The sequence below is a fragment of the Lycorma delicatula genome, chromosome 1 (assembly GCF_047948215.1).
Source record: "Lycorma delicatula isolate Av1 chromosome 1, ASM4794821v1, whole genome shotgun sequence".
Lineage (NCBI taxonomy): Eukaryota > Metazoa > Arthropoda > Insecta > Hemiptera > Fulgoridae > Lycorma > Lycorma delicatula.
The window spans coordinates 176,956,893-176,984,428 of NC_134455.1; the positions used below are offsets into that span (position 1 = coordinate 176,956,893).

The 27,536-nt window shown below is 34.1% G+C and overlaps 1 protein-coding gene and 1 pseudogene across 1 annotated transcript in view; both read left to right on the forward strand.

Moving 5' to 3' along the window:
* The window catches only part of LOC142317716 (uncharacterized), a 73,870-nt gene extending 47,672 nt beyond the window's left edge, over positions 1 to 26,198 (forward strand). The window contains exons 7-10 of the mRNA XM_075354263.1: positions 1,490 to 1,624; positions 13,926 to 14,060; positions 17,818 to 17,949; positions 19,736 to 26,198. Coding sequence (XP_075210378.1) covers positions 1,490 to 1,624; positions 13,926 to 14,060; positions 17,818 to 17,949; positions 19,736 to 20,701 — 1,368 coding nt within the window. The 3' untranslated portion in view covers positions 20,702 to 26,198. The remainder of the gene's footprint in view (positions 1 to 1,489; positions 1,625 to 13,925; positions 14,061 to 17,817; positions 17,950 to 19,735) is intronic.
* On the forward strand, positions 15,001 to 16,561 carry LOC142318513 (uncharacterized; annotated as a pseudogene).
* Positions 26,199 to 27,536: the final 1,338 nt, after the last annotated feature.

Sequence of the window (27,536 nt, forward strand, 5' to 3'; positions counted from 1 at the left end):
AGTAGTATGGCAAGCAGATTTTTAATTTTGTTATAATTTACACAATATACTCTAATTTTGGCAACCTCGTAGGAGCGTGTTGAAAAATAAAATTTGTTGGTAATATAAAGTTGCATTTTAAGAAACTTTTATTTGGTTTTCTGAAAGTATAAAGTTTTGTAAAAAATGAATTTGTTGGTTAAAACAAAAACCATGAAACGTAGATTAAACATTAACATTACACAAAGATTATTCTGTAAATAACAATTTAGCAGTGAAACTGCTAAATTGTTATTTAGCAGTGCTCTTGTTAAACATAACAAGAGATTAATAAACAATTTTTTTTCCGTTCTAATACTAATGACTTTTAACCAGGATTTTTTTCACATTAGCCTGTTTATCATTTCCTTGTGTTTTGGAATGTAAGATAATAATTATGTAGAGAATATTCTGTAGCTCAGATTTTTATTAAATGAATTAACATTGCAGATTATGTTCCATAATATTTTTTAGGCTGTATTGCGTTTTATCAATGTCGAACATTCTGCAATCAGAACAGTTCAATTTATATTATTTTAGGATCATTTTAAACATCTATTTGGTTTTAGGATTAGTGAAACACTTGCAGTGGTTATCAAAGTTTAGAAAATGTTTTAATCAATGGAATCATCTCTAAATTAACTGTAACTTAGATAAGAGAGTATTTTAAAGACAGCTTTAGACAAACTGTAATTTTGAGTAATTCTGAGGAATTCAACTTTAATTGCAACAATTTCAAGTTTTCTTTCATTATATTTGGTAGTAGATATGCTTAGGATCAGGAAATTATAAGATCTAAATGTCGGAAAGCAGATTTGGACAACAGATGACCCATGCAGTATCACTGTGTGCACCTCAACAGTACTCTAGTCAATTAGCACTCAGTTTTGTGAGTTATGGTGACTTTTCAGATGCTAATCTGTTCTGTAGAGAGAGCTTAGGGTTAAGGGTAAGATTAGAGTCAAAGTTAGAGTTAGAGGTAGAATAAATGTGTTTTATAGAGAAAACAATAAACCATAAACTAACCTTAATAGTCAGAATCTGACTTGGAGTCAGCCGTTGCAGATGACTGATGGCGCTCTTTGGTTGGCGATTATCACTCACAATTATATAAATTATCTTCTGATTTCTTACATATAAGTAATAAATATAATTAAATAATTGATATATTGATTTCGAAAATTAAAACTTGGCATGGATGGCAGATCTTTCATCAATAAAAAAATTCCACAAATTGAAGCTTTTGATGACTTACCAAGATTTGTGGATCTCTAATGGCCAGTACTGTTAGCAGTGCTACTTCAGACATCCCAGGTGGATTTGCTGTTCATCTATGTGTTACTCTGTAAACTTTGAGAAGCAATATAATCTGCCAATCAGATTTGAAATTACCAGTAAATTAAAAAATTTTTTTTTGCAATTAATTTTATTTATGGTGCTTAATGGATTAAATTTAAGGTTTTTTTTTTAGATAATGGATGCATCAGCTCAAAAGTCATGTGTAGATGAAAGTACATCACGTACTGTCATTAAAGTAGAAATTGAAGATACAGAATACTCGTTTCTACCAGTTGTCCAGACAGAAGATGGCCTAACATCTGAACGTGTGAGTTTTTTAATATTTGGTTGTTTATAAAAATTTTATTTCGTAGTGAAGTTTCATGTATTGCTAGACTTAAAAAATAAATAAATAAACAGAATAAATTCTTTTGACTAATAAAATCTTTAAACTTTGACTTTCATACAAAGTTGACTGAAAAAAAAATATTAATTTTTAAATTGGTTCTTACTTCAAAATGTTAAAATTTAAATAAAGATGTTTTTATTTATTAAATTGATGACATGTGTCTACTTATTTTGGTCAAAATTGTGTGTAAATTCCATATCCAGGCATTTCTTCCCTTTATATCAGAAAATAGCTTATGACAAAACCAAAAATGATGAAGTAATGAGTAGATTGGAAGAGAGTAGTACTTAATGTTCTTGAACAATTTGGAGTAGAAAAATCAACTGCCTGGTGATATAAGGATTGAAAGTGACATATTAGATAAAGAGATATGAATGGGAGGCATGGTGTAAGTAGGCTTTCTAGATATCTGCGGTTTGTCAGCTTTGTCGATTATTAATCATATTTTTCCCATAGCGCATGTCAAAGAAATAGGACGGTATATCTACTAGGATCTGTTAAATTTTTTTTTTCTTTCGTATTGGAACAACATGTGCTTTTTTCCACTGCTGTGGATACATTCCATCCCGCAATATTTGATTATATAGTTCTTGTAATCTGCGTTTTGCTGTGGTATTCAGCTGCCTGATCATGTTATAATGGATTTCATCCGGACCAGAAGCTGTGTTGCCTGCTTTCTCCAATGCTTTCATGAATTCTTCCATTTTAAAGGGTATACTGTATGAGTAATTATACTCTTTTCTGAAATTTAGAAGACCTTCAAGTTCTGCTTTTTTTGTCCGAAAATCTTCATCGTAGTTAGCCATTCTGCTGGCCTTCTCGAAGTGATTGGATAATAACTGTGCAATTTCGTTTGGAGTGTCCTTAATTTCATCTTCATCTTGAAGGCTAGTTATGGGAGCAAAGTTTTTACGCCCACAAATCGCCTTCACTTTCCTCCAAACGTCTGATGCAGTAATAGTTCTGTCAATGGATGACATGTATTGCTGCCAGGATCGTTTCTTTGAATCTATCATGAGTCGTTTTGCATACGTCTTGTATTTTTTAAAGGCAATAAGATTATCTGTCGTAGGACGTTTCTTAAAGGCGTTATACGCTCTTTTCTTTCTTTTTATAGATTTACTTATTTCATCGTTCCACAGTGGAATGGGTCGCTTCTTAAGTTTCTCAGATGTTTTAGGAATATATCTCGATGCCGAGTCAAGTATCGCATTAGTTATAGCGTCGACATAGGTTCCGATAACTCCAGTTGTTTCGGGGAGTATCGTCCAGGCTGTAAAGCACGTCCATTCTGCGTTATCAAACAATCATCTTTTAGAGATGGGGTTAGTTTTACTTGTAACATCAGTTACAATTTGTACCGGGAAATGATCGCTTCCATGCAAATCTTCTAAAACATGGAGGATGTACCTCGGTGCTATCGATCCGCTTATGAGAGCAAGATCTATACAGGACGTCGATCCATGTTGCATTGAAAAACGTTCCTGACCTGTCGTTTAAAAGAATAAGTTCAGAATTCATCAGGAACCTTTCCAATTCTCTTCCGCGGGGATCTACTCGATCCGATCCCCAAACAGAATTATGAGCATTAAAATCACCCACCAGTAAAAATGGTGGTGGAAGCTCAGAAATTAATCGTGCTATGTCATCCTCATTCCAATCAAAATTCGGCAAGTTTATGCTACTCCACCTCTAACTCTTATATTTGGCGGTTGATCTCGCCAAAATACAAAATATCCTCTTAATTGAAAATTTTCATTTCAGCAGAAATGTGTTTCTTGCAGACATATACAAATTGGGTCTACATCATGTACCAAGCGTTGGAGCTCGTGGATATTTGAAAAAAATCCATTAATGTTCCACTGTACAATCGACTCGCTAATTTTAAATTAACTTATGGCCTTGGTTTACCTTTCGGCCACCCTTTTTTCCTTATTTTCTCCATATTACGACTTCGTGTTCGCGAAGAACGTCGTCGCCCGTATAGCTTGCGTATATCGGAGACCACCGAAGCCGCAGACGACAACGGTCATGGATCGGTGCCGGTTTCAGGCGCCGATTCAAAGGCGGAAACCTGGCCGACCCCCGACACGGGAATCGCACCAGTCACCGCCCCCGAAAGGGGGGTCACTCTCCCACCTGTTTGGTTTTTTGTGGTTTACAGGCCACCTCAGTTGGAGAAGGCTTGGGAGTCTCCATAACAGACTGCGAAACAGTCACTTTCTTCTGATCATCATCTAAAATCTTTCTAAGACGGACATGGCCTTCTGGTTTGGCGTCCGTTTTCTTCTTTACAAGAGCAACTTTCGGTTTTGGAGATGTATCTTCAGGAGGCTGTACTAATATCTTTGGCTTGACAGGTTCTTTACCACTGAAAGGCTTCATTATGATTTCGATAATCCTTTCAATCAAGCTAGGCAAAGTGGGCGCAAGTTTGTTGATAATCTGATTTTCATCCACAGCAACTGGAGCAGGAGCAAGAACAGCAGCCGCAGCCGGAGGATAAGTTGTTGTTGCTCTAGGTTTGCAGGTGTTTACTATCTTTTTAGCTTCGAGTTAGCTGACTTTCTGTAGGGTTTTTACTTTCTGCACCGCTACCTCGTCTTTGTAGACAGGACAGTGCCTGGATCTACATGAATGCTGTCCTTTGCAATTGATACATGTAGGAGGCTCCTTACACGGTTCTCCTTCATGCATCTCATCACCGCACACACATATTTGCGGTCTTTCACATCTAACAGTGGTGTGGCCAAAGCGTTGGCATTTGCAGCATCTGATTGGCTGTGGGACAAATGCCCGCACATCCAATCGATTAAGCCCTGCTCTTACCTTCTCCGGCAAAGTAGGCGGGTTGAAAGTGAGGACATGAGAGGCTGAAGGTAGGACCTCGCCGTTGTTTCTCATGTTCAGCGACATGAGAAACATGTCTATTACTCCCTCTATTACTCCCTGAGGTGCCAATTCCTCAACAATTTCTTGCTCTGAACAATTTAGAAGATCCTGACAGACCACAACACCCCTTGAGGTGTTGAGCGTGGTGTGGGGATCGACGTGTACAACCAAATCTCCAATCTTTTTGAGCCCTAGGATCTTCAGAGACTGAGCATCATTTATAGTCTCCACATGAAGTCCAGTAAAGGTTTTCCTTATTTCCTTAACAGGGCCTCCAGCACATTTAGTTATTTGTCGAGCAATGAGAAAGGGACTCACCCTTGAGAAATGATCATCCTCCTTTGTAATGACTAAGTATTCAGGTTTCGGAACGTTACTCATGAAAAAAGCTTTTTGCAAGCTTTTTCTAGCCTCAACTTCTGTTCTTCTAGATTCTGCACTCTTTCTCCATTTCGCCTCGGGCGAAACGGCTGGTTCTAAACGAGGGTGTTTACGTGAACCCTCTGGCATGTTTGGTTGTTGTTCAATTTGCATGTCTTTTAATCCCTTCTGTAATAACCTAGCTGCCGGGGTACACCCTCACTCCAGGGCTGCCAACCCTGGAGGTCCTTTCCGGTACTGCGGTGGAACTGGCATATGTCTTGGCAGAGAGCGGATGCGCAGTCTCTACACTGACTCCAGGCCATTACACATCGAGGTTTTCAGGGCTCCCATGCGCCGAAAAACATGGGCACCTTAACTACATGCTTGCCATCGCGGGGGGGCATGTGGACAGCGAAAGGCCTCCGTTACACCTGCAATCACCGTTACACCTGCGATGTGTGGCCCACACATCGCCAGCTCTAACGGTGGTATCAATCCATATCCTTAATCATTGAAATTTCCGTATCTGCAGGTGGCCACAAAATCCAGTCCTTAAATACGGCCTATAGATGAAATTCGGCCGAAAAATAGAATCTCCGAGAAGAACACTCAGAACCCCGTTACCCAGCTGCATGTATTGTACGTGAGTACAGCTGTTGCCGCCCTGGACATGGAACGTAGGTGTTATGTTCCGTGGGTGGGGATTATCTACCTCAGGGTATTATTCTCTTGGGCAAGCCCAGCAAAAAGCATCCTGGCCGGCCCAAAGGGAAGGCGCAGAAGCTATAACTATTGTTATAGCAATATATGGGGACAAGAAGTATTGAATACTATGGGTGAGATATATGAAAGAAAGACAAAATACCAGACATGAAAATTCATGAACTGCCATATGTTAATGGCCATTGTCTTCCACCTGCAGCTCTACCTGATCGTCTCCCTCAATAACAGGCGTTATCTTATCGCTCGAGCTTGTGCCGCACCAAGCGGCATATATCCAGCAAAACATCCTTCTGCATTGGTCAGAATAGATTTGCTGGAACTCCAACGGATCTTAATGAATCATGCAGAGAACGTTGAATCTCTCCCATCGCGCCCAAAACCATCGGGACTACCATTACGCTCTCCTGGTCCCAAATCTCCCTGACTTGATCTACAAGATCCCCATACTTCACTATTTTTTCCGTGTACTTCCTCACTATGTTGATAGACAATGGGATTGTGACAATCAGGATCTCCTGCTTCTTGATCAGAACCATGTCTGGTCTATTATACTCCACTGTCTTGTCCGTCAGAACAGTACGATCGTAGTACAGTTTATACCGATCGTCTTCTAATACAGACTGAGGAGTATACTTAAAATACGGGACTGAAACGGCAAGGAGAGCTAGGTCCAAAGCGAGCCTCTGGTGAAGCATCTTCGCCAAGTTGTTATGTTGGACTGTATATTCCCTTGGAGCTAAAAACTGACACCTGCTGATATGTTCGATGGACTCTTTGGTCGATCCACAAAGACGGTACAGGTCAATGGTTACAGCAGGATCCTTAACGACATGCTTTCTGTAGCTGAGTGTGCTGATGACCTTATCCTGTATAGCAAATACAAGGCCCTCCGTCTCGGGAAACAATTCGGCATACTCCAGCCAGCCAGACGCATCTCGATCAACTGCTTCATCCATTAGCGCGACATAGTACCTCCCATGCAACTCCCTTGAAAGCCACCTATCCATCACACTGATCTCAGAGAAGGTATCCTCAAGGGGCTGGAATTTCTCATCACTGAGGCGTAGTGGGGTTAGGCTATTGTCACTTTTTACTATAACCCCGTGGAGCAAGCTGTACTGGGAAGTATTTCCGGAGATTCAGCAGCTGTTTTGCATGAACCTCCTGCAAATCCACAACGCCTCTTTCTCCTCTATTCCTGGACAGGTGAAACTGCTCGACGGAGCTGCGTGGGTGATAGGAGCGGTGTCGTGGGAATGATACACGCATCATTCTATTAAGTCCTTCGAGGTCAGTCCACGTCCAATTTATCGTGCCAAAGCTATAGGAAATCAACAGAACGGCAAATATGTTGATGGCCTTCACCTTATTAGAACCGCTCAACTGGGAACTCATGACGGCTTATACTCTACTCTGGAAGCAAGAAGTAAGGATCTCTTTCGCTCGACCATGACTAATTCCAATATCCTGGAGAAAACCAAGGTACGTATATGTCTCACCACGCTGCATTGCATTCATGAGTGCTGGAGCATCTATTTGCGGCACATCACATGCCTCAATTGGCGACCATTTTCCTCTATTCATGGCATTGACCCTACACTTGCCAAGACCAAAACTCATGCATATGTCGACACTAAACTTCTCGACTAATTTGACAAGTTGCCGGACCCCTTTTTCAGTGTCAGAAATAAGCTTAATATCATCCATATGCATGAGGTGGCTAAAACTGTACTGCCCAAGTGCAAAACCCTTCTTGGACTTCTGTAAGATGTAAGACAGAGGGTTCAACGCTAAGCAAAACTATAGAGCGCTCAAGGAATCGCCCTGAAAAATGCCTCGGTTGATCTGTGTTACTCCTACCTTAACAAGGTTCTTATGTGGAATAGTCAACAAATGATTTGTGCACCACTTACCCATAACGACATTCAGGCACTCAAATACAACAGGGTCGACTTTGTACAGACATAACACCTCTATCATCCAGGAGTGTGGACCCGAGTCAAAGGCCTTCCTGTAGTCTATATAACCAGTATATAGGCTGCCCTGACTCTTTTTTGCCGTTACAGAGATAACGCTATCAATCACTAGCTGCCCTTTGCAGCCCATACTACCCTGACGACACCCTTTCTGTTCCTCAGCTAAGATCTGGTGCCTCTCAAGATGCCTAATGGTTCTGGCAGTGAGGACAGAAGTAAAAAGCTTATATATTGTACGGAGACAGGTAATAGGTCTGTACTTGGATGAGTCTGCTGTCGCAGGAGAAGATTTCGGGATCATATAGGTCATCCCCTGGGTGAAAAAGGTCGGCATTAGACTTGTATTCCGCAATATATTATATAAATTATTGGCTCCGCCGCCAATTGGATCCTTCTACTGGGGTAAGCAGATGTTAAGAAACTGGACAGACGACCAATGTCCTTCCTCAGCTTATCGACTTTCCTACACAGTCTCACCTCCCAAGGTGGACGCTGGGGACTCTTACGCATTGCAGGAGCGACGATTCGCTGGCTATTCGTTTTGACTGCCGTGATGGCATCGATGTACACTAACTCGTGCAGCTCAATTCTGGAGGGTACTAATCTTACTTTTTCTTCAAGAATCACATTAATAAAGCCCACTATGTTCCTTGTGCCGTGATTAACCCTCAGCCTTGGCATACGCTGTCTGGCTGACGGATCCATACCACCATACAGCATCTCGTTCTCTGCAAATTGATCGTAGAGGGGATTGTCGGCTCTTATCACTTCTTCTACAGCACTTTCATCTGAACATGAGCTGGATAACAACCCTAACTCCCTAGAAACATCAGTTTGGATTAATGCCACCACATCCGCAGGAACCCTATTAGACATAAAAAGGGAACTACGCTGATTCAGGATGTTTTGGACAGACTTACATCGTAGCTCAGGGAACTTCTCAACCATCGCTTGGTGCAGCGGAACACTATACGTTTTCATGTCAGATTTCATTTTTGTTGTGGTTAGGTAGGTACGGTAAAGGAAGCATTATGTTCATCTGTCCATTTTTCTACAGCACTGGGTGACTGAACTTCAGTCACAACAGAAGCCACAGAAGACGTTTCAGGCCCTGTGGTACCATTAAGTGAGGCGCCGACACTCGCTCCATCACTCCTCACCACAGACTGAACATCACGACGGCTGCGAAGGGTGTCAGCCAGCAACACCCTACCTCCCCGGTATTTATTCACATTGTTGTACTCCATTAATTTCCAAAACAAATGGCTAACCTGTTAGCTTATCCTGATAAGCTCTGCGGGCAAGGCTCCGACAATATTAGAAACGGTCGTCCCTAACATGGGAAACAGACACCAATCAAACGCCGCCCAATCTGGAACAAACGTGTTGGATTTTAAGTACCCGTTATGGTCCGCGGGTGGCCTTTAAAGAACACCACCTACCCTGTATATCTACAGGGCCTTCCTCTACCCACCACCTTGAGGATGCGCCCAGTAGGCGACAGGAACCCCCCTGAGTTATTATTATTATTATAATATATAATTTTATTTAAAAAATCCTTTTTTTTTGTGTAACTTAATATTAAAATGAAATATATTCATAAAACGTATCATTCATAAATATTTACACAATATTAATTAAATACTTTGTCCCTATAAAACTTCTACAACGTACTTTATTACGTCACAAGATAATCAACATAAAGAAGGATGCTTTATAATGTAAATAACAAAGATTTGATTCAGAATTCCTTTGATAATAAAAATATATCATTCCGAGACTTCAAGAGCAGTGATCTTTTATTTTAATATAACAGAAACAAATTATTCGTGTCGCAGAAGAAAGTTGTGGAAGACGTTGCTCATAAAAATATTTTTCATTTTTTTATGTTCCTAATGTATATGTTGCAATCTGTTCAGCTAGTGAATAATAAGCAACCCCTCTTCACCACGGGAAATGATATGAGAGTGTTATGTGTAACATCCTAATGTAGTGTAGTTTTAAATAGACTCATTCCGACCATCCTGATTTGTGTGGTTAATTGAACCCCAACTACGAAAGTACATCGGTATCCATTGTCTAGTATTCAAATCCATATAAAATCAATCAATGTTTACCAGGATTTGAACCGGTGAACGTTCGACTTCAAAAATTGGTTATTAAACAAGTGATTTGCGTTGTATTTTACCAGTAGACCAAACTAGTGAGCTGCTTATGCTTAAAAAATAACAAAACGTCTGTACTGTAGTATGATTGGTTACGATTAATAAAACGTTTTGAGGTTATGACTTCAGGACTTATCAGCAACTTTTATTGTTTCACCAGAAAAGAGACATGCTAGGTGGTTATCATATTATCCCCATATTTGCTGGTTAGATCTAAAGGTTTTTAGGAGATTTTGAGCCTGGAGCTTTACCCCTGCGGGAGCTTTTCATGATTCAGAGGACAGTACTGAAAATTTCAAGTTATATCGAAAATTTAAAATAATATATAATCATTTTAAATAAATTGATGTTACTAATTTCTTTGAAACTGCGTCATGAACAGAATGTGTAGGATTTCTGGTCGAGCAGAACGATCAGGTGTACCTGAACTATTTTCATGAATTTTGCAAGGTGAAAAACAAAAAGATCATTATTGAATTTTTAGGTTCACTTCCATTATTCACAAAGAAGTGTGTATAAGTACAAAAGGACAACTTTCACATTAAACAAAAACGATGCTGTAATGCAATTTTTTTTGGTAGGTTCTCTATTTAAGAAGAAAACCTTTTGAAGGTAGCTTAAGTCTTCTGGTAAAGTGGAGTTAAATTTAACCAATAATTGGCAACTAAAACCCTCGAAGAATGCTGTACAACAAAAGCAACCAACGTTTACCAGGATTTGAACCTGAGAACCTTCGACTTCGAAAAATGAGATGTTAAACAAGTGACCGTTTCAAGAATAATAAACATATCTCTCCAACAGTTTTTGTTTCCAGGTCATTCTTTTTTTTTTTTAAGTAAGATATGTTCAGACTTTAGGAGACACTAGAAGTTATAATTAAGGGTGAGAAGGAATGGAGGGCTGTCGAGATTATGTTAAAAGCATGATGGCAAAGCTTTGCGAGTACGAGGAGTTCCGAAGGGGAAGGAGACGCAGGGGGCACCGGGTAGGACAGGTTAGCGGCTGAGTGTCTCAGGGGTCCCTGCAAGCATGTGGGGGTCGCCTTGGCACGGAGAGGCCGTAGACACTTCATTCCCGGTGTGCTCTCTTGTGTGCTTGTCTGCTGGGCGAGTGCATGTGCAGTGAGCATGTGTGTGTGGTTATTAAGCGTGGCTGAGAGTGTCTTTTCAATCTGTTATCTCTCTTCAGTCCCTATGTGATGTGCTGGTCTGTGTGTTGACATGGTCGTTCAGGAGTGTGTAAGTGCGTGTGGTATGTGCGTGCGAGGATCATGTGCCTGTCCAGTATGTCTTGTGCTTGGAATGGTATCGTGCTGATATTCTAATGCGATGTGCTGTGATGTTAATCGTTACTTCTGACTTTCATTTCCAATCATGGTCAAGTTTGTATTTATGATATCCTACTACTTTTTTCTAAGAGCATTTTGTGACTGCGTCTTTGTGGTGAGGGCGGGGTTATATCTTAATTTTTTCGTTTTGTTTTTTCTTCTTTCCTTGTCACAGTTGATAAAAATAGGGTTTCATCAGTTTTGCGTTCAAATACGAGAAGTCATTTTTTAATTTCTGTATAGTCGTATTAACCTATTAAGTCACACAGTAAAATTAATTAGAACCGGCCTGACCTTAATAGCCACCACAAAAAGCAAGTGTGTGGTAAAAGGAATTACGTAAGAAGGAGGGGTAAAGACTAGAACACTGGAAAAGATGAAAGTTACATTGCTATACAAGTGTTTTTTATTAACACGTTTAACTTAAAATAAAACCATTACAAAGAACCCTTAAGCGAATACAACTGAAAAAGTAGTTTTATTTTCTAACATATATTACGATAGTGTTAGAAATAATAAATGAATGATGTGAAGGAGATAACCTTAACAACAGATTATAAATCAGTAATTCCGTTCATAGATAAATTTCCAATTGACTTGTTTATGTTTAATAGAATCGATTGTATCACTTTGCGTGAAACAAGTACTTATGATGCTTTTAGTTTTTCCTCAGGACTCTGTAAGTTTCATGGTTAATTTAACTTGACTTATTTAGCGGTATTTAAATTTTGTGTATGTAAATTTAATTATATCCATTCACCAAAAAGGGCAATTAAGTTAATAAATAAATTAATAATTAGTCTTTGACATATATATATATATTATATATATATTATGGAATTCAATGTAAAAGGAGTATTTTATTATTTGGTATGAGCTATCACTTCTTGTCTGTAGTGAACGTGATCGGTGTGTTGGCATTGATCAGGCTAATCTAAGTTGCTTCTGGCTAGTGAGTTGTTTACAGTTTCAGAATTTGATTTTATGTTAAAAGTGCCTTTTTTGAATACGGAGTTGTTTGCAGTTTGTTAGTTGTGTTAAATAAGATTTATTATATCAGTTTTGTAAGTATTTTTATCACGATTTATAATCTAATTTGCTGCAGTTTATTGCACTTGTTCATTGTACAGGCACCATTGATTTTATAATGGAAAATTAGGGTTTATTTCTTTTAAACAGTATTCAGCTGTTTTCTTTGTTGAACAATTTTGAAAGAGTGTTGAACAACTATTTTAAAATTATAAGTTATTCAATGATTTTTGAGAACCGCTGATATCTGGTTGATGGCAATCATACCAAATTCTTGACGTCTGTAGTATGGCAAGCAGATTTTTAATTTTGTTATAATTTACACAATATACTCTAATTTTGGCAACCTCGTAGGAGCGTGTTGAAAAATAAAATTTCTTGGTAATATAAAGTTGTATTTTAAGAAACTTTTATTTGGTTTTCTGAAATTATAAAATTTTGTTTAAAATGAATTTGTTGGTTAAAACAAAAACCATGAAACGTAGATTAAACATTAACATTAAACAAAGATTATTCTGTAAAAAACAATTTAGCAGTGAAACTTCTAACATAACAAGAAATTAATAAACAATTTTTTTTTCGTTCTAATACTAAAGACTTTTAACCAGGATTTTTTTCACATTAGTCTGTTTATCATTTCCTTGTGTTTTGGAATGTAAGATAATAATTATGTAGAGAATATTCTGTAGCTCAGATTTTTGTTAAATGAATTAACATTGTAGATTATGTTCCATAATATTTTTTAGGCTGTATTGCGTTTTATCAATGTCGAACATTCTCCAATCAGCACAGTTCAATATATATTATTTTAGAAGCATTTTAAACATATATTTGGTTTTAGGATTAGTGAAACACTTGCAGCGGATATCAAAGTTTAGAAAATGTTTTAATCAATGGAATCATCTCTAAATTAACAGTAACTTAGATAAGAGAGTATTTTAGAGACAGTTTTAGACCAACTGTAATTATTGAGTAATTCTCAGGAATTCAACTTTAATTGCAACAATTTCAAGTTTTCTTTCATTATATTTGGTAGTAGATATGCTTAGGATCAGGAAAGTATAAGATCTAAATGTCGGAAAGCAGATTTGGACAACAGATGACCCATGCAATATCACTGTGTGCACCTCAACAGTACTCTAGTCAATTAGCACTCAGTTTTGTGAGTTATGGTGACTTTTCAGATGCTAATCTGTTTTGTAGAGAGAGCTTAGGGTTAAGGGTAAGATTAGAGTCAAAGTTAGAGTTAGAGGTAGAATAAATGTGAGTGTTTTATAGAGAAAACAATAAACCATAAACTAACCTTAATAGTCAGAATCTGACTTGGAGTCAGCCGTTGCAGATGACTGATGGCGCTCTGGTTGGCGATTATCACTCACAATTATATAAATTATCTTCTGATTTCTTACATATAAGTAATAAATATAATTAAATAATTGATATATTGATTTCGAAAATTAAAACTTGGCATAGATGGCAGATCTTTCATCAATAAAAAATTCCACAAATTGAAGCTTTTGATGACTTACCAAGATTTGTGTATCTCTAATGGCCAGTAATGTTAGCAGTGCTACTTCAGACATCCCAGGTGGAACTGCTGTTCATCTATGTGTTACACTGTAAACTTTGAGAAATAATATAATCTGCCAATCAGATTTGAAATTACCAGTAAATTTTTTAATTTTTTATTTGCAATTAATTTTATTTATAGTGCTTAATGGATTAAATTTATGGTTTTTTTTCAGATAATGGATGCATCAGCTCAAAAGTCATGTGTAGATGAAAGTACATCACGTACTGTCATTAAAGTAGAAATTGAAGATACAGAATACTCGTTTCTACCAGTTGTCCAGACAGAAGATGGCCTAACATCTGAACGTGTGAGTTTTTTAATATTTGGTTGCTTATAAAAATTTTATTTCGTAGTGAAGTTTCATGTATTGCTAGTCTTAAAAAATAAATAAATAAACAGAATAAATTCTTTTGACTAATAAAATCTTTAAACTTTGACTTTCATACAAAGTTGACTGAAAAAAAATATTAATTTTTAATTTGGTTCTTACTTCAAAATGTTAACATTTAAATAAGGATGTTTTTATTTATTAAATTGATGACATGTGTCTACTTATTTTGGTTAAAATTGTGTGTAAATTCCATACCCAGGCATTTCTTCCCTTTATATCAGAAAATAGTTTATGACAAAACCAAAAATGATGAAGTAATGAGTAGATTGGAAGAGAGTAGTACTTAATGTTCTTGAACAATTTGGAGTAGAAAAACCAACTGCCTGGGGATATAAGGAATGAAAGCGTCATATTAGATAAAGAGATATGAATGGGAGGCATGGTGAAGTAGGCTTTCCAGATGTCTGTGGTTACTGTGGACTGTCTGCTTTTTCAGTACCTTTCCGCGAAAGTTTTGCTGTTGTTAAATATTTGCAGTTTTATAAAAAAATTTCTCCACAGTTGTTAATCTACAGGCATAACATAAATCTAATATATACTCAGAACATTTGACCAATTTAAAATTGCATTGAGTATTTTTATTTTGCTTTACTCTAAACATTATTTGGTTCCTGCTGTGATGGCAGATGGCAGCACTGCCGCCATTATTGACGCTACTGTCAAGTTTGCTGCAATACAAAGAACTGTGACTCACACAAACTGATACCTGCCTGCCATCCGAACTAGTCAAGCTTGTGATGTGATACTGATGCAATACCTGCCAAATGGCTGTTAAGGTTAAATTTGTCTTGCGGTTCATGTATTTTCAGTTGCGAGTTTATTTAACTACAAATTGTCTTATGCAGATAGTTTTACTATGGGTAAAAGGACGTGTATATTTAATGGGAAACTGAGACATGAGTTTAAATTTTAGAAAAACAAGTGTAGTGAGAGAGTGTCATGTTACATTTGTGGTGCAGTGTTTTCAGTATCTCATTGGGGTCATTGAAACATTGAAGATCACATAGGGACTGATAAACACAAAAAGGCTGTCACTACAACCACAAGAACTAATTTGGTCAAATTCTTTAAGGACATAACCCTACCAATTACAAGTGATATAGATATTGCCGCTAAAGAAGTTGCGTTTGCATTTCATTCTGCAAAACATGAACTTAGTTTTAAAACCTTAGACTGTACTTCTAAACTTATTAAAAAACCTTTGAAGATATGTTTTCATCAGCTAGAACAAAAACAGAGGCGAATATTTGTAATGTTACTGCTCCTTTTTTTCAGCAAAACATACTTAAAGATATTGAGAATGCTATATTGATATTGAGAATGATATTGAGATATTTGAGAATTTTCTAACTATAATATGCAATAGCTCTTAATAGAAAAGAAAGAAAAATGGTACCTATTGTGGTTAGGTACTTTAACAAGAAAGACAGAGCTCAAGTGAAATTGCTAGAGTTTAGTGAACTTGCAGATGAAACATCTGAAATGCTCAGTGAATATTTGATGAGTGTAATAAAAAAGCACTCGTTACAAAGTAAAGTTATTTGCTTCTGTGCAGATAATACAAATTGTAACATTGAAGGCTATCAAAGAAAATGACAACAAAACTTGTTCAGAAAATTACAAACAAACCTAGAAAGGCAAATAATAAGGATAGTTTGTTCCGCTCATATTATTAACAATAGTGTAAATAAAGAATGTGAAGAACTGCCAATAGATATTGAAGAACTCATTGTAAAATTGTATAAACATATCTATACAACACAGTAACTTCTTCCAAAGAGTTTTGTGATTTTGTGGATGTAAAATATAAACAACTCCTGTCACACAGTTGAACTAGGTTGTAGAGCATGATGCCGTCTGTTGAATGGATTTTGAAATTGTTCAATCCTCTGAAGTCTTATTCCTTTGAATCAGATGAAACTAATAAATCCTAAAAGTTTTTTTACTTCTTTTTTTGAAAATGTGGAAAATGAAGTTTATTTGACGTTTTTTCATCGATCCTTACAGTTGTTCCATAAAACTGTTAGTCCTGAAAAGTGATACGATTTTGGCTGCAGAAGCATGTACTGCTTACACTGACTTGCTTTCTAAACTTAGAGAAAGACAATCATTACTTTTTGTACCATTTTCTGCAAAACAATTACTATCAAAATTAAAAAAGGATGGTATGATTAATGAAGAAATGTTGTTTATCAGTGTTTCGTCTTTTTATATATCTGTTATCACTTATTTGGAAGAATGGGAAAATAGCTTTCCCAACCAATTACTACTGTACCAATATAAAGCTAAGAACCAATTACTTCTGTACAGATATGGAAATAAGTTTTTCTTGCTTTTGAACAAAACAACAATTAGTAGAGTTTTGTTTGTGTTTGCCAGGAACTTCTGCTCCAGTTGAAAGAGTTTTTTTGAAATGAACAATGTTTGGAATGTAGAAAGGGGGAGACTAGAAGTACAGACAGTGAAACAGTTAATTTTAAGAAAATATAATTGCCAAATGACATTTCCAGAATTTTGTGACAAAATTAAAGGGAACAGAGCTTTTTTGAATAAAAGTTTCTCAAATGAAAAGTACAAGAACTCTGATGATAAAAAAGTTGAAACATGTGCAGTTACTGGACATAGTACAAGCAAATAGACTTTGGTTTAATTTAATTATAAAATAACATACATTTATTTTTATTTTTGTTATAATTTTTTGTGTGTAAATTTAAGCTGCAATAGTTAAGTTATTTTTGTTACATTCATAAATACAAAGGTATGTTCTTATCCATTGTTTATTTTTTATCCAATCCCTATAATATTACTGTTAATTTTTAATAAGTAAATTCAGTTCACATATTTAATATTAAAAAATTAATTTCAAAAATAGTATTTGGAAAACTTTTACCATGCTAACGTAACAGTCAACATGTCCTAACTTTTGGCAGTCTATCTGCATTTTCAAGGTAAATTCCTCAGCAACATTTAAAAGATTATGGTAAGCCTAAGTGTAAGAGACCATCTAACCATTCATTCTCAAAGTGGATGACAACGCCCCCTTGTGGGTGCTGGAGGCCTTGAGAGTGGGTGATAGTAGGTTGGGGACATTCAGGTGATCTAGGAAGACAATGCCTGATTGATGAGAATCAATGATCTAGACAAATAACCATACATATGATGATAACTAGTAATTTAACTTATTTGCAGAATTTGTTCTTTCATATCTGGGTTGAGGACATATAAGTCAAGTCAGGAAGAGTCCCATAAATAAATAAACGAGAAGTGTGGCTAAAATACTTTTCACTAACAGCTGTGATGATTGTTGCTGATGAAAAATACATAAATACTGAAAAAAGTAAGAATTACCCATTTCTGTGGAGAATATAATACAACTTGTTTAAATATAGACTGCTTTGAATATTATGATTTTTCTTAGCACAACTGGGAACATTTTAAAGTTTTGGGGCCATGTTTTACAAATGGAAAAAAGTAATGTTGTATCTATGTTAAACTCTGTTATGACATCTAATTTATATTTTGGTCAAACATACCAATTCATTAAAATTATTAGCAGAATCTCAAAATTTGAACGAAATTTTGTCGTCTTTTGATTTTCCCAATCTATGTTTATTGATTAAGACACATTGTAAACCGTACATTTATGAGTAATAATTTTTGTTTTGTGTTACAGTCAGCTGATATTTCACAATCACTTCTGCCAGAAAGTGATCAGCTTCATTTGGGAAACAGTAATCTAGATGATGCTCATGTTGATATTGCATCTATTAAATATGAGCATGTTAATGTAAAACAGGAACATGTGGTAAGATATATTTTTCCATAATTTTTTCTGTATTTCTTTTGTATTTACTGATTAGGTAATTTTTTCAAGAGACGGCATTAGTGTTTCCCAAAATAATCATCATTAGAGTTTTGAAAATCCTCATGACAGTAGGAAGTAGTTTCCAATGCAGGTTTTATGGTACTTACGGTGTGTTATTGACATTCATGCAGTTGGACCATTTATTTTTGAAGGTCGTCATATGGGAAATGTGTACTTAAATATCTTTAAAAATAATCAGGCACCTCTTTTGGAAGATATTTCACAGCTAAAAATCAACTACTAATGAAACAAGAGATGATTTTTTTTTTAGTATGTGGGTTTCCTTCTCATCTTTTTCAAGAGATTAAAATTATTTAAATGCAAGATTTACAAACAACTGGATCAGGCAAGGCTGACTAATGAATTGTTCTCACTATGAGTAAAATTTTATTAGCAAGTTCTTTACACGTAGGGTAGCATTCTCTTTGTTTTCTTGTTTATTTACCTTAAATTTGCACGGAAACAATTTAGGTGTAAAAAAAATGCACATACTAAATAGACACATGATTGAGACCAGCTGAATAGGAATAGACGTGCCTGTAATGATGTGGGAATAGTTATTATTTTATGTAAAATCTTCATTTATGCAGAAATTTAATAGCTGTAAAAATGGTATTGGAAACATTAATGTGAAAAAGTAAAGAAAATAGACAAAAATTTCACATGCTAAGAATATAAGAGTATGTGGTGGCAGATATAATTGCAACTTTTAAAATTTGTTTGAAAAACAGTAAAGGTGATACTACAGAAACAGTAATTTCAATTATTAGTTTGGCAAAGTTCATATTGTTTACTTTACACTGTTAGTGTGTTTTTCCACATCTGTTTTTTTTTGCCATTAGACCTTTATGAAATTAAGTCAATAATTTAGTCAATGAAACCTTCACTGTGAATTCAGTATTTTTCTGGTAGATAAAATTCTTTACAATTGCCACCCAATTTAATTCAGTCTGTTTTCCATGTTTGTTAAAGAAGAAAGAGAAAGGTAATAACTTCAGGAAATTAGTTGTAGACTTTGACACAGGGATTTAAATTTTCATCAATACAAAATATATGTTGTGCAGAAACTTTTGCCAAATAATTTATCTTTAAGAATAAATTTTACAACTTGATTCAACAGTTGTAGCTTAAAAATTTTGAGTTAAATAATTTAATTATGTTGGATGAAGTTCATTTTCGATTATCAAGTCATAGTAGTAAATTTACTATGTCCTTAGCACACAACGTTAGGTCAGAATGTTTTATAATTTATTGCTGCAGCTGTTATAATTTCATTTCAATTTTCTCTATAAAATATATTAGTTTACATAGGATTTAATAGTAATTTTGAGTGTTGAATATATCATTTATTTCTTTTGTTTTTTTAATACAAAATTTTTATTAAATAAACTTATTGTATTAAGTAACTTCAAAAATTAATGGTAAAAATAAAATTGGCAAAATTCAAACTATTTGCTTTTTTCCCCAGAGAGCTGTTACACTAAAAGGATAGTTGAATAGATTATGCAGCAGATTGCAGTATCACTGAAGGAAATTTCGATTTAGTGGGGATAGCTACACAAAAGATAAGGTCAATCCATAGGTCAATACACTTCATTATGCGTAACTTATTTCTAGGAAAGTTTTTATTCACATACGGATATAGGGAACCAAATTGTAAAATTTTAACATGAAAGATATTGATTTAACTTTTGGTTTAAATATTTTGTTTTAAATTTTTTTCCAGGATCCTGCTGAAATAGTTGACTTTAATAAAGAAAGTGTAGAGGGTGATGAACTTTATAAGAAAAATGACATTGTTAATAGATTTATAGATGATGTTACATTGCAATTGGACAATTGCACTAGCAGTCATTGTAATAGAAGTGAAGATCATATAGTGCAACAAAATAATAAAAATCTTGGTAATGGTGAAAAATGCAAATCTACATATTCTCAAAAAGCAGTCAATTGTAAAAGAACTTTATCAAACCATCTTAATGTTCATAAAAATGAGAAAAGTTATATATGCACAGTTTGTCAAAAATCTTTCAATCGTAGCAGCAATTTGAAGACACATCTTGCTATTCATATTGGGGAGAAAAAGTTTGCTTGTACTCTTTGTCCAAAGTCTTTTACTCAGAATTCTCATTTGAAGGCACATCTTGCTGTTCATGCTGATGAGAAAAAATTTACATGTAATGTTTGTCAAAAGTCTTTCAATCAGAGTTTTAATTTGCAGACGCATCTCTCCATTCATACTGGGGAAAAAAAGTTTGCTTGTAATTTTTGTCAAAAATCTTTTAATCATAGTTCTAGTTTAAAGACACATCTTTCTATTCATACTGGTGAAAGAAAGTATTTGTGCAATTTTTGTCAAAAGTCTTTTAGTCAGAGTTCTAATTTAAAAAAACATCTTTCTGTTCATACTGGTGAAAAGAAATTTATGTGTAAATTTTGTCAAAAGTCCTTTAGTCACAGTTCTACTTTGAAGACGCACCTTACGATTCATACTGGGGAGAAAAAATTCATGTGTAATTTTTGCCAAAAGTGTTTTAGTCATAGTTCTAACTTAAAGACGCACCTTTCTATTCATACAGGTGAGAAAAAGTTTTCATGTAATTTTTGTAAAAAATCATTTAATAGGAAAGATGCTTTAACTAGGCACTTAAATGCCCATGGAAAAGGCTATTCAGTTGAAGTGTCTACCTAAGGTACAGAATCTCGAACAGTAATGTTTATCAAATTCACTGATAATCTTTATTGATGTATGTACTATTTGCTGACAAACTTTACTTTGTATAATTTATTGCGAGATGCTTCCAAGTAACTACATGGCTTATTATATGAAAATGTTACAACAGAATTTTGCTAAATCTGTTTGGACAAGATGAAGTCATTAATTAAGTGGGATATTGATTAAGATGTACATATCTGAAACTTTTAGTCAAAGAATTGCTAGATCGACACGTTTCATTTTATTATTGCATTGGTTAAGTATATGGGAAAAGAAAACAATTTGTGATGCCTCGGAAACTAAAAAAAAAAAATTGACTAATTTTTGTTAAATTAAAATACAGTTTTTATAAAAACCTATTACCATTTAATATATGCTGTATATATTTTATGAAAAATTTAAAAAATTTTTAAATTTCAAGAAAATATTATTTTCTTTTGTTTGCCTTTTTTTTCACTTTGCAGCTGCATAACTCCTCCATCTTGTTAAATTAATGACATCAAGAGGGCTTTATTTCTAGAGTATCTTTGCCAGTCATGTCAGAAATATTTTTTTCCTCTTTTAATAAAAATATAACACTTTTTTACACTGTTGTAATCTTTATTAGCATTTATTTTGTTTTCAACGTCAATCATTCTACGTCTTCATCCATAGTTTTTATCCTGATATTTGTCTCAACAATGATAAGATGGTAGAATAGCTTTAGAAGTAACCATTTTATAAATCTGGGATTATATGTACAGTATTTGCTTAACTTAAGGAACTGATTCAGGACACCATAATTAGCAAAAAAGTTCACATCTACATATATCCTATTTGGCTTTGTTTTCTTTCTGGATCCAATTTTGTGATATTTCTCAGGAACAGGTAAACCTAATTTAATACGACTAGCGTCTTGTTCTACAAAATAAAAAGTTTTGAAAATGTCACCTTCAAAATGGCAGCCATCTTAATTTTTTAATCTTTAATATCTCTGTAATTATTTATTTCATAAAATTTTTATTTATTACAAAATTTATTAAGCATATTCTTTTGAACGAAATGACACCTCATTTGTAAAAATTTGTTGACAAACAATCAAGTCATTGCAGACAATTAACCTGGCAGTACGCTTGCGCAGCATAATGCAAGGTGATAATTTTTATTATTAATTTATTTTTATTAATTTACTATTATTATTAATTTTTATTACATTTAGTGGAGGAAATAAAAACTAGCAAAAAAATTATCAGCTTGCATTCTGGTGCGCAAACGTACTACTGGGTTAATTGTCTGTAATAATTCAATTGTTCGGTAAATACGTCCCAGAATACCTATGTAAATAGAGTGAGCCAAAAGGTACACAATATAATATAGTCAAACCTCTATATAACGAATCACGATTTTTACTGCACTGTGACATTTTAATAAAACTACGTATAAACATAATACAGTATGTAGTAGTGTAGAGTAATTTTTATGAAATGTTTTTTTAAAAATAATGACATTAAATTTAGTATTTTGGACATCTATGTGAGTTTAAGTAGTTATTCTTTTGATTTCCATACCTAAATTGTACCTATATTAAAACACAAAGTATTCTTGACAGCAGTCAAGAATGACAGGTTATGTTTACTGAACTGATAAAGTGAAAATTTCCACTATTATCTTATAACCTATTAACAGTTAAATTCTAACAAAAGATTTAAACATGTGTTAAGCATATACATTAAATTAGTGGAATTTCCTGAAATTCGTTAACTAGCGCAGAGCACTAAAATTACTGTGCAAACTTTTATTCATTTATCTAAACAAGACATTTATCTATAGTATGTAGACATAACAAATAGACTTCTAAGAAAATATTTAACACATACTCTACTGTTCATTGCATACGTGCAGTTCAGCAATAATATTTCTTGGCATTAATTCAGTTGGTCTCTGTCTGGATTATGTTACTCACGTTGTACAGTGCTGTACTGTAATTTTTCTGTAGTGTGCCACGTACAGTGTCAAAACGGAAGTGCTGTGGTGTTTCAGAAAAAAATTAGCGTTATACACAAAGTTGACAAAGGTATTAAAAAAAAAATCAGAATTCCACCAAGTTCATTGCAAAAATTTTAAAAGATTTGGATGTGATACTACAAGAACTAATCCAGCGTAAAGAAAAATTAAAAGGTAGCACATATGATGATATAAATGAAACCATTTTAAAATCTATGACAGTGATGCACGAAAAAAAGCTTTCATTATCCAGAACATTGATTAAAGAATAAGTCCTGGAATTTGGAGCAGCATTAGAACACAAAAACTTCCAGGCCAGTAATAGATGGTTAGAAAAGTTTGAAAAAGAAGTTGTGTGATTCATTAAAGTAATTTTTGAAGAAAGAGCAAGTGCCAGCGTAAGTGACGGGAACTTGGAAGAAGACTGTGTTGAAACCGATCTTAGAAGAATATCTGTAAAAAGACATTTTCAATGTGGATGAAACAGGTTTATTTTTCAAATGTTTACTCAACAAAACATTAACTGTTAAAAAGTATCTCTACTTTGGTGGTAAACAAAGTAAACTAAGAATTATGGTTTTAGTGGCTGAAAACATGCTAGGGACTGAAAGACTTACATGTTGGTAATCAGCAAAAGTAAAACTGTGTTGTTTTCGAGGAGTTAAATATCTAGAGGTAGACTACACATTTAACAAAAAGGCTTGGATGACTACTGATATTTTTAAAGATTGGGTAAAAAAGCTGGATAAACAGATTACCAGACAAAAAAGAAAAAAAAGTGATTTTTATTGATAATTGTATGGCTTATCCTCAAGGCATTAATTCTGTATTAAATAATTAATTAAATTATTAGGGGATATTTACACTATTTTTACGATCAGGGGATAATTAAAAATCTTTAATTGCACTACTGATAAGGAATCCTGAAAAAATTGTAACCATTGTATAGAACAATGAGACTGTTCCTGTTAATATTGTTGAACTCCAGGATTGCATTTTTGAATTATGAAAAGCATGGACCCATGATGTTAGCAATGCAACAATATTCCATTGTTTTTGTAAAGCTGATTTCAGTACCACAATGACAGAATGGAATGAAGAAGATGATATAATATTAGTACAGTTAAAAAGTCACTGGAATTTCCTCCAAGCAACTGGAAATGTCTGTAACAAAGTTACACTGGAAGATTTCATCACTGAGGATGAACAGATTATCGTTTCTGATTTTCTGGACAATGATGACATACTTCATACTCTTAGTAAGCCTCTGAACTGGTAGAAGAAGAAGAAAATGATAATGATGAAAATTGCAAAGACCAGCAGGAAGAAAGTAAACCTACCAACGAGGTTTTACAGTCATTTAAATCAATTAAGCATGGATTACAGCTCAAGGATGAAGTACCTGACAGTATTTTTAAGTATTTAAAATAAATAAATGTGAAACTTTTTTTGAACATAGTATATACAAACGCAGAAAACAACAGAAAATTACTAAATTCAAGTAATAAATTAATACTGTATTGAAAATTATGTACTGTAAACATTACCTATCAATATTTATAAAAAACAAAAGAATTTAAACATTATACATTATGTATGATATATTAGATTAACATGATATAAAAAAATACATTTTTTTCTACAGCACTATTAAGAAACATTACTACCTAATTTTAATTTATATAAAACAGGATAGAACATTCGTAAAACAAATAAGTCTGGGAATACTTGTTACCTCTATTTAACAAATTTTTTCCCAGCATTCTTGATTTCATTATGTAGAGGTTCGACTTAATATTCTTAAAAAAATCTTTATTAAATAATATACTCTACTGTATTTTGTAGGTGAACAAAAAGTATTTATGTTTTTGTATTTATTTAACGAAAAGTATTCATATATATTTATTTTTCTCATAATAGTTGGTGGAAAGTCGACTATCTACTGCTACACTTGCCTCAACATGTTTCTTCATATTAGTTGCTACCTGTTGGATGGTTGCACTTATGCAGGATATTTCATCTTTGATGTTGGTTAGAGTTTCTCGATTGTGTGACGGTTTCTTATAGATGTTATTCTTCAGATGTTCCCAAAGAAAGAAGTTGCTGTGAGTTAAATCTGATGTTCTAGGTGGCTACAGTCCTCGAGAAATGATGTGTTCCCAAAAGAACTCTAGCAAAATTATCATAGTGCTATTCACTGTTGCACTGTCTTGCTGCAGCCAGCAGTTTCGTTCGTCAGCCTTTAACAATGCCGTGAATTGCATGTTGATGTTCTGGTAATGTTCAGTTGTTATTGTTTTCATGAAAAAGATTAGACTTGCAATTCTTTTCTGTGAAATCGCACACCAAACTCCAACCTTCTGTGAATGTAACGGGGTTTCATGGAAAATGTGAGAGTTTTCTGAACTCCAGTATCTTCATTCTGGCTGTTTAGATGTCCCACCTGGCTATCCACACCTGAACACTGCTGTGAATAAAACACAAAAACCATTGAGAGTAATGATGTAGTCTTTTACCCTATCAGGTTCTTGAACCTCATGCACAGTGTAAATGCGATACAGATTGAGTTTTTGTTTCTTTGTAGCTCTACAAACACTCCTGTAAGACATTCTGGTTTGTTGTCACAATTTTCTTATCGACTTGCCTGGCTAACATATTAAGGATTCGTGGATGCTTTCCAAGGATGCATCACTTAAAACCCTAGGTTGGGTGGTACATTTACATTCATCCACATACCAGTTTCTCTAAAATGAGCAGCTACATGTAAAACTGTTAATTTATTAGGCACCCGCAATTCAGGAAAAGCTATCCTTGAGTCTTCCTGACATTTTAAGAATGGCCGCGGTGATTAACATGACTTTCAATAATGAACACACGTTGAGCCTGGAAGAAATGCATGTTTGTCTGCTCACAGCTTACTCACCACTCATCAAAGAGGAGGGAAATTGCTTGGCAATCATGTACTATTCTTCTACCATGAGGTCACTCGTTGCCAACATGCAGTTTCGCTGGCAAAAAACTAAATTTTCCTCCACAATATGTTTTGAATTTAATACTGTGTATCTTTGGTTCATTCTGGCTCTCTCTCTCTCTGTATATATATATATATATATATATATATATATATCAATTTTTCTGAAGTTAATTATCAGGTTTTCCAGAAATTAATTTTTTTTCTTACACTTTTTCAATATTTTAAAACTTCTTAATGCATTGATAAATTGTATTACATTTGACCATAAGAGCTGTTTTAATACAATACCTTGAATGTGATTGACATTCATAAAATCAAATTTTATGAGGTATGCAGATTGTTTTCTGTGAATGAATTTGTGAACTAGTCTGGCAGTTGTCTACTGATTCTTTTTTACATTTTGAGAATTATTGTTTCTCTGTTGATGAACTTTATACAATTATGTTAATATGTGTAATTACAGAAAAAAAAAATTTTCATATGTTACTTACAGTTTTAAACATAAGTGCATTTAAAAATAAGATGACATCAATTATTTTATATACTGATAACAATTTTTTGTTTGTGAATTTGGATAAGTTAATTTAAAATTAAATTTTAATCTGTTTGTGTTTTTTCTGTGTTACTTATCAGTGTGTATTGTATTGTTAACTTTTTATTACTGAAAACAGGAATTAATTTTAAAGAAAATGTATATTTTAAAAAAAATGTTTAAGGACTATGTGGAAAATGAATTTTCATTTTCCATGTGTAGATAACCGTCTTTTTAATGTGTAGGTGCAAAGATGAATACCTACCCGTCTTTTTTTTTATTTTGAAATGTGTTCAGATTAATTTTTTATTATACTTTTTTATATTTTTAAAAAATATTTATTTGATCTCCTTTGACCAAATATCAGAAAATATGAATTGTATTTTATTTTAATATCCTAAATGAAATGTACCCGTAGGGTTCATTGGCCTTCTAATTTTGTTTATTAATTTATATTGAGTTATAAACTCTGTGTAGAGTTTTGTAGGGTTTTTTTTTATTTGCATACATAAAATCAAACTACAGAATTGTCTGCATGGAGCTGTAATATAATGAAATAGTTTTAATGAATGATACTATTATTTGTGATTTGTGAAAATCAAAAGAAAGTTGTTTTTTTATCAAACTCAAGAAGACATTGATCAGATCTGAAAATTAATAAATATTAAAAAAAATTACACATCGCACTTTCGTGTGGTAGAATCAGAATTATGGCATGACACAAGCCAGCATCACAACTGGTGCACTGCCATTGTTATTTCCTAACAACTTTTTCTGCCTGGGTTTTTGATTTTTTGGTGTATGTTTTTTTCCATTTGTTTGATCCCACTGTGTGATTACATCCAGGAAATGTCACTGAACTGGGAAGTGATCCTTTTCTTACCTGATTAACATCATTGCTTTTCAACTCATGTTTCTAACCTGTTCTCTAGCTTGTTTTGTCCAACTTGCGTTGGAAGGGGCAGATACCTTTGTCAGTTGTTTACCAGCTTTGCTAGTTGTTTAGTAAAGGGCACAAATTTTGAAGTTTAGCACTGTGTCCATTGAACCTGCTCCAGCTGACATTCTGTAACTCATTTAGTGTAACTTATGGTTTGCTATGGAACCGTCTGTATCTTTATACACTATGCAAAATTAGCACTACAATTATTTATTATGATTATCAAATTATTATTTCATTCATGTTAATATTAATCATGTCAAGAATTAATATTAAGTAATAAAATTAATTCATTTTTAACTGATATTGTACAGTTATACACTTAATGAAAAGAAAAATTGTTTTTCAATTAATATTAGCTGATACAGTGATGATTTTAAAT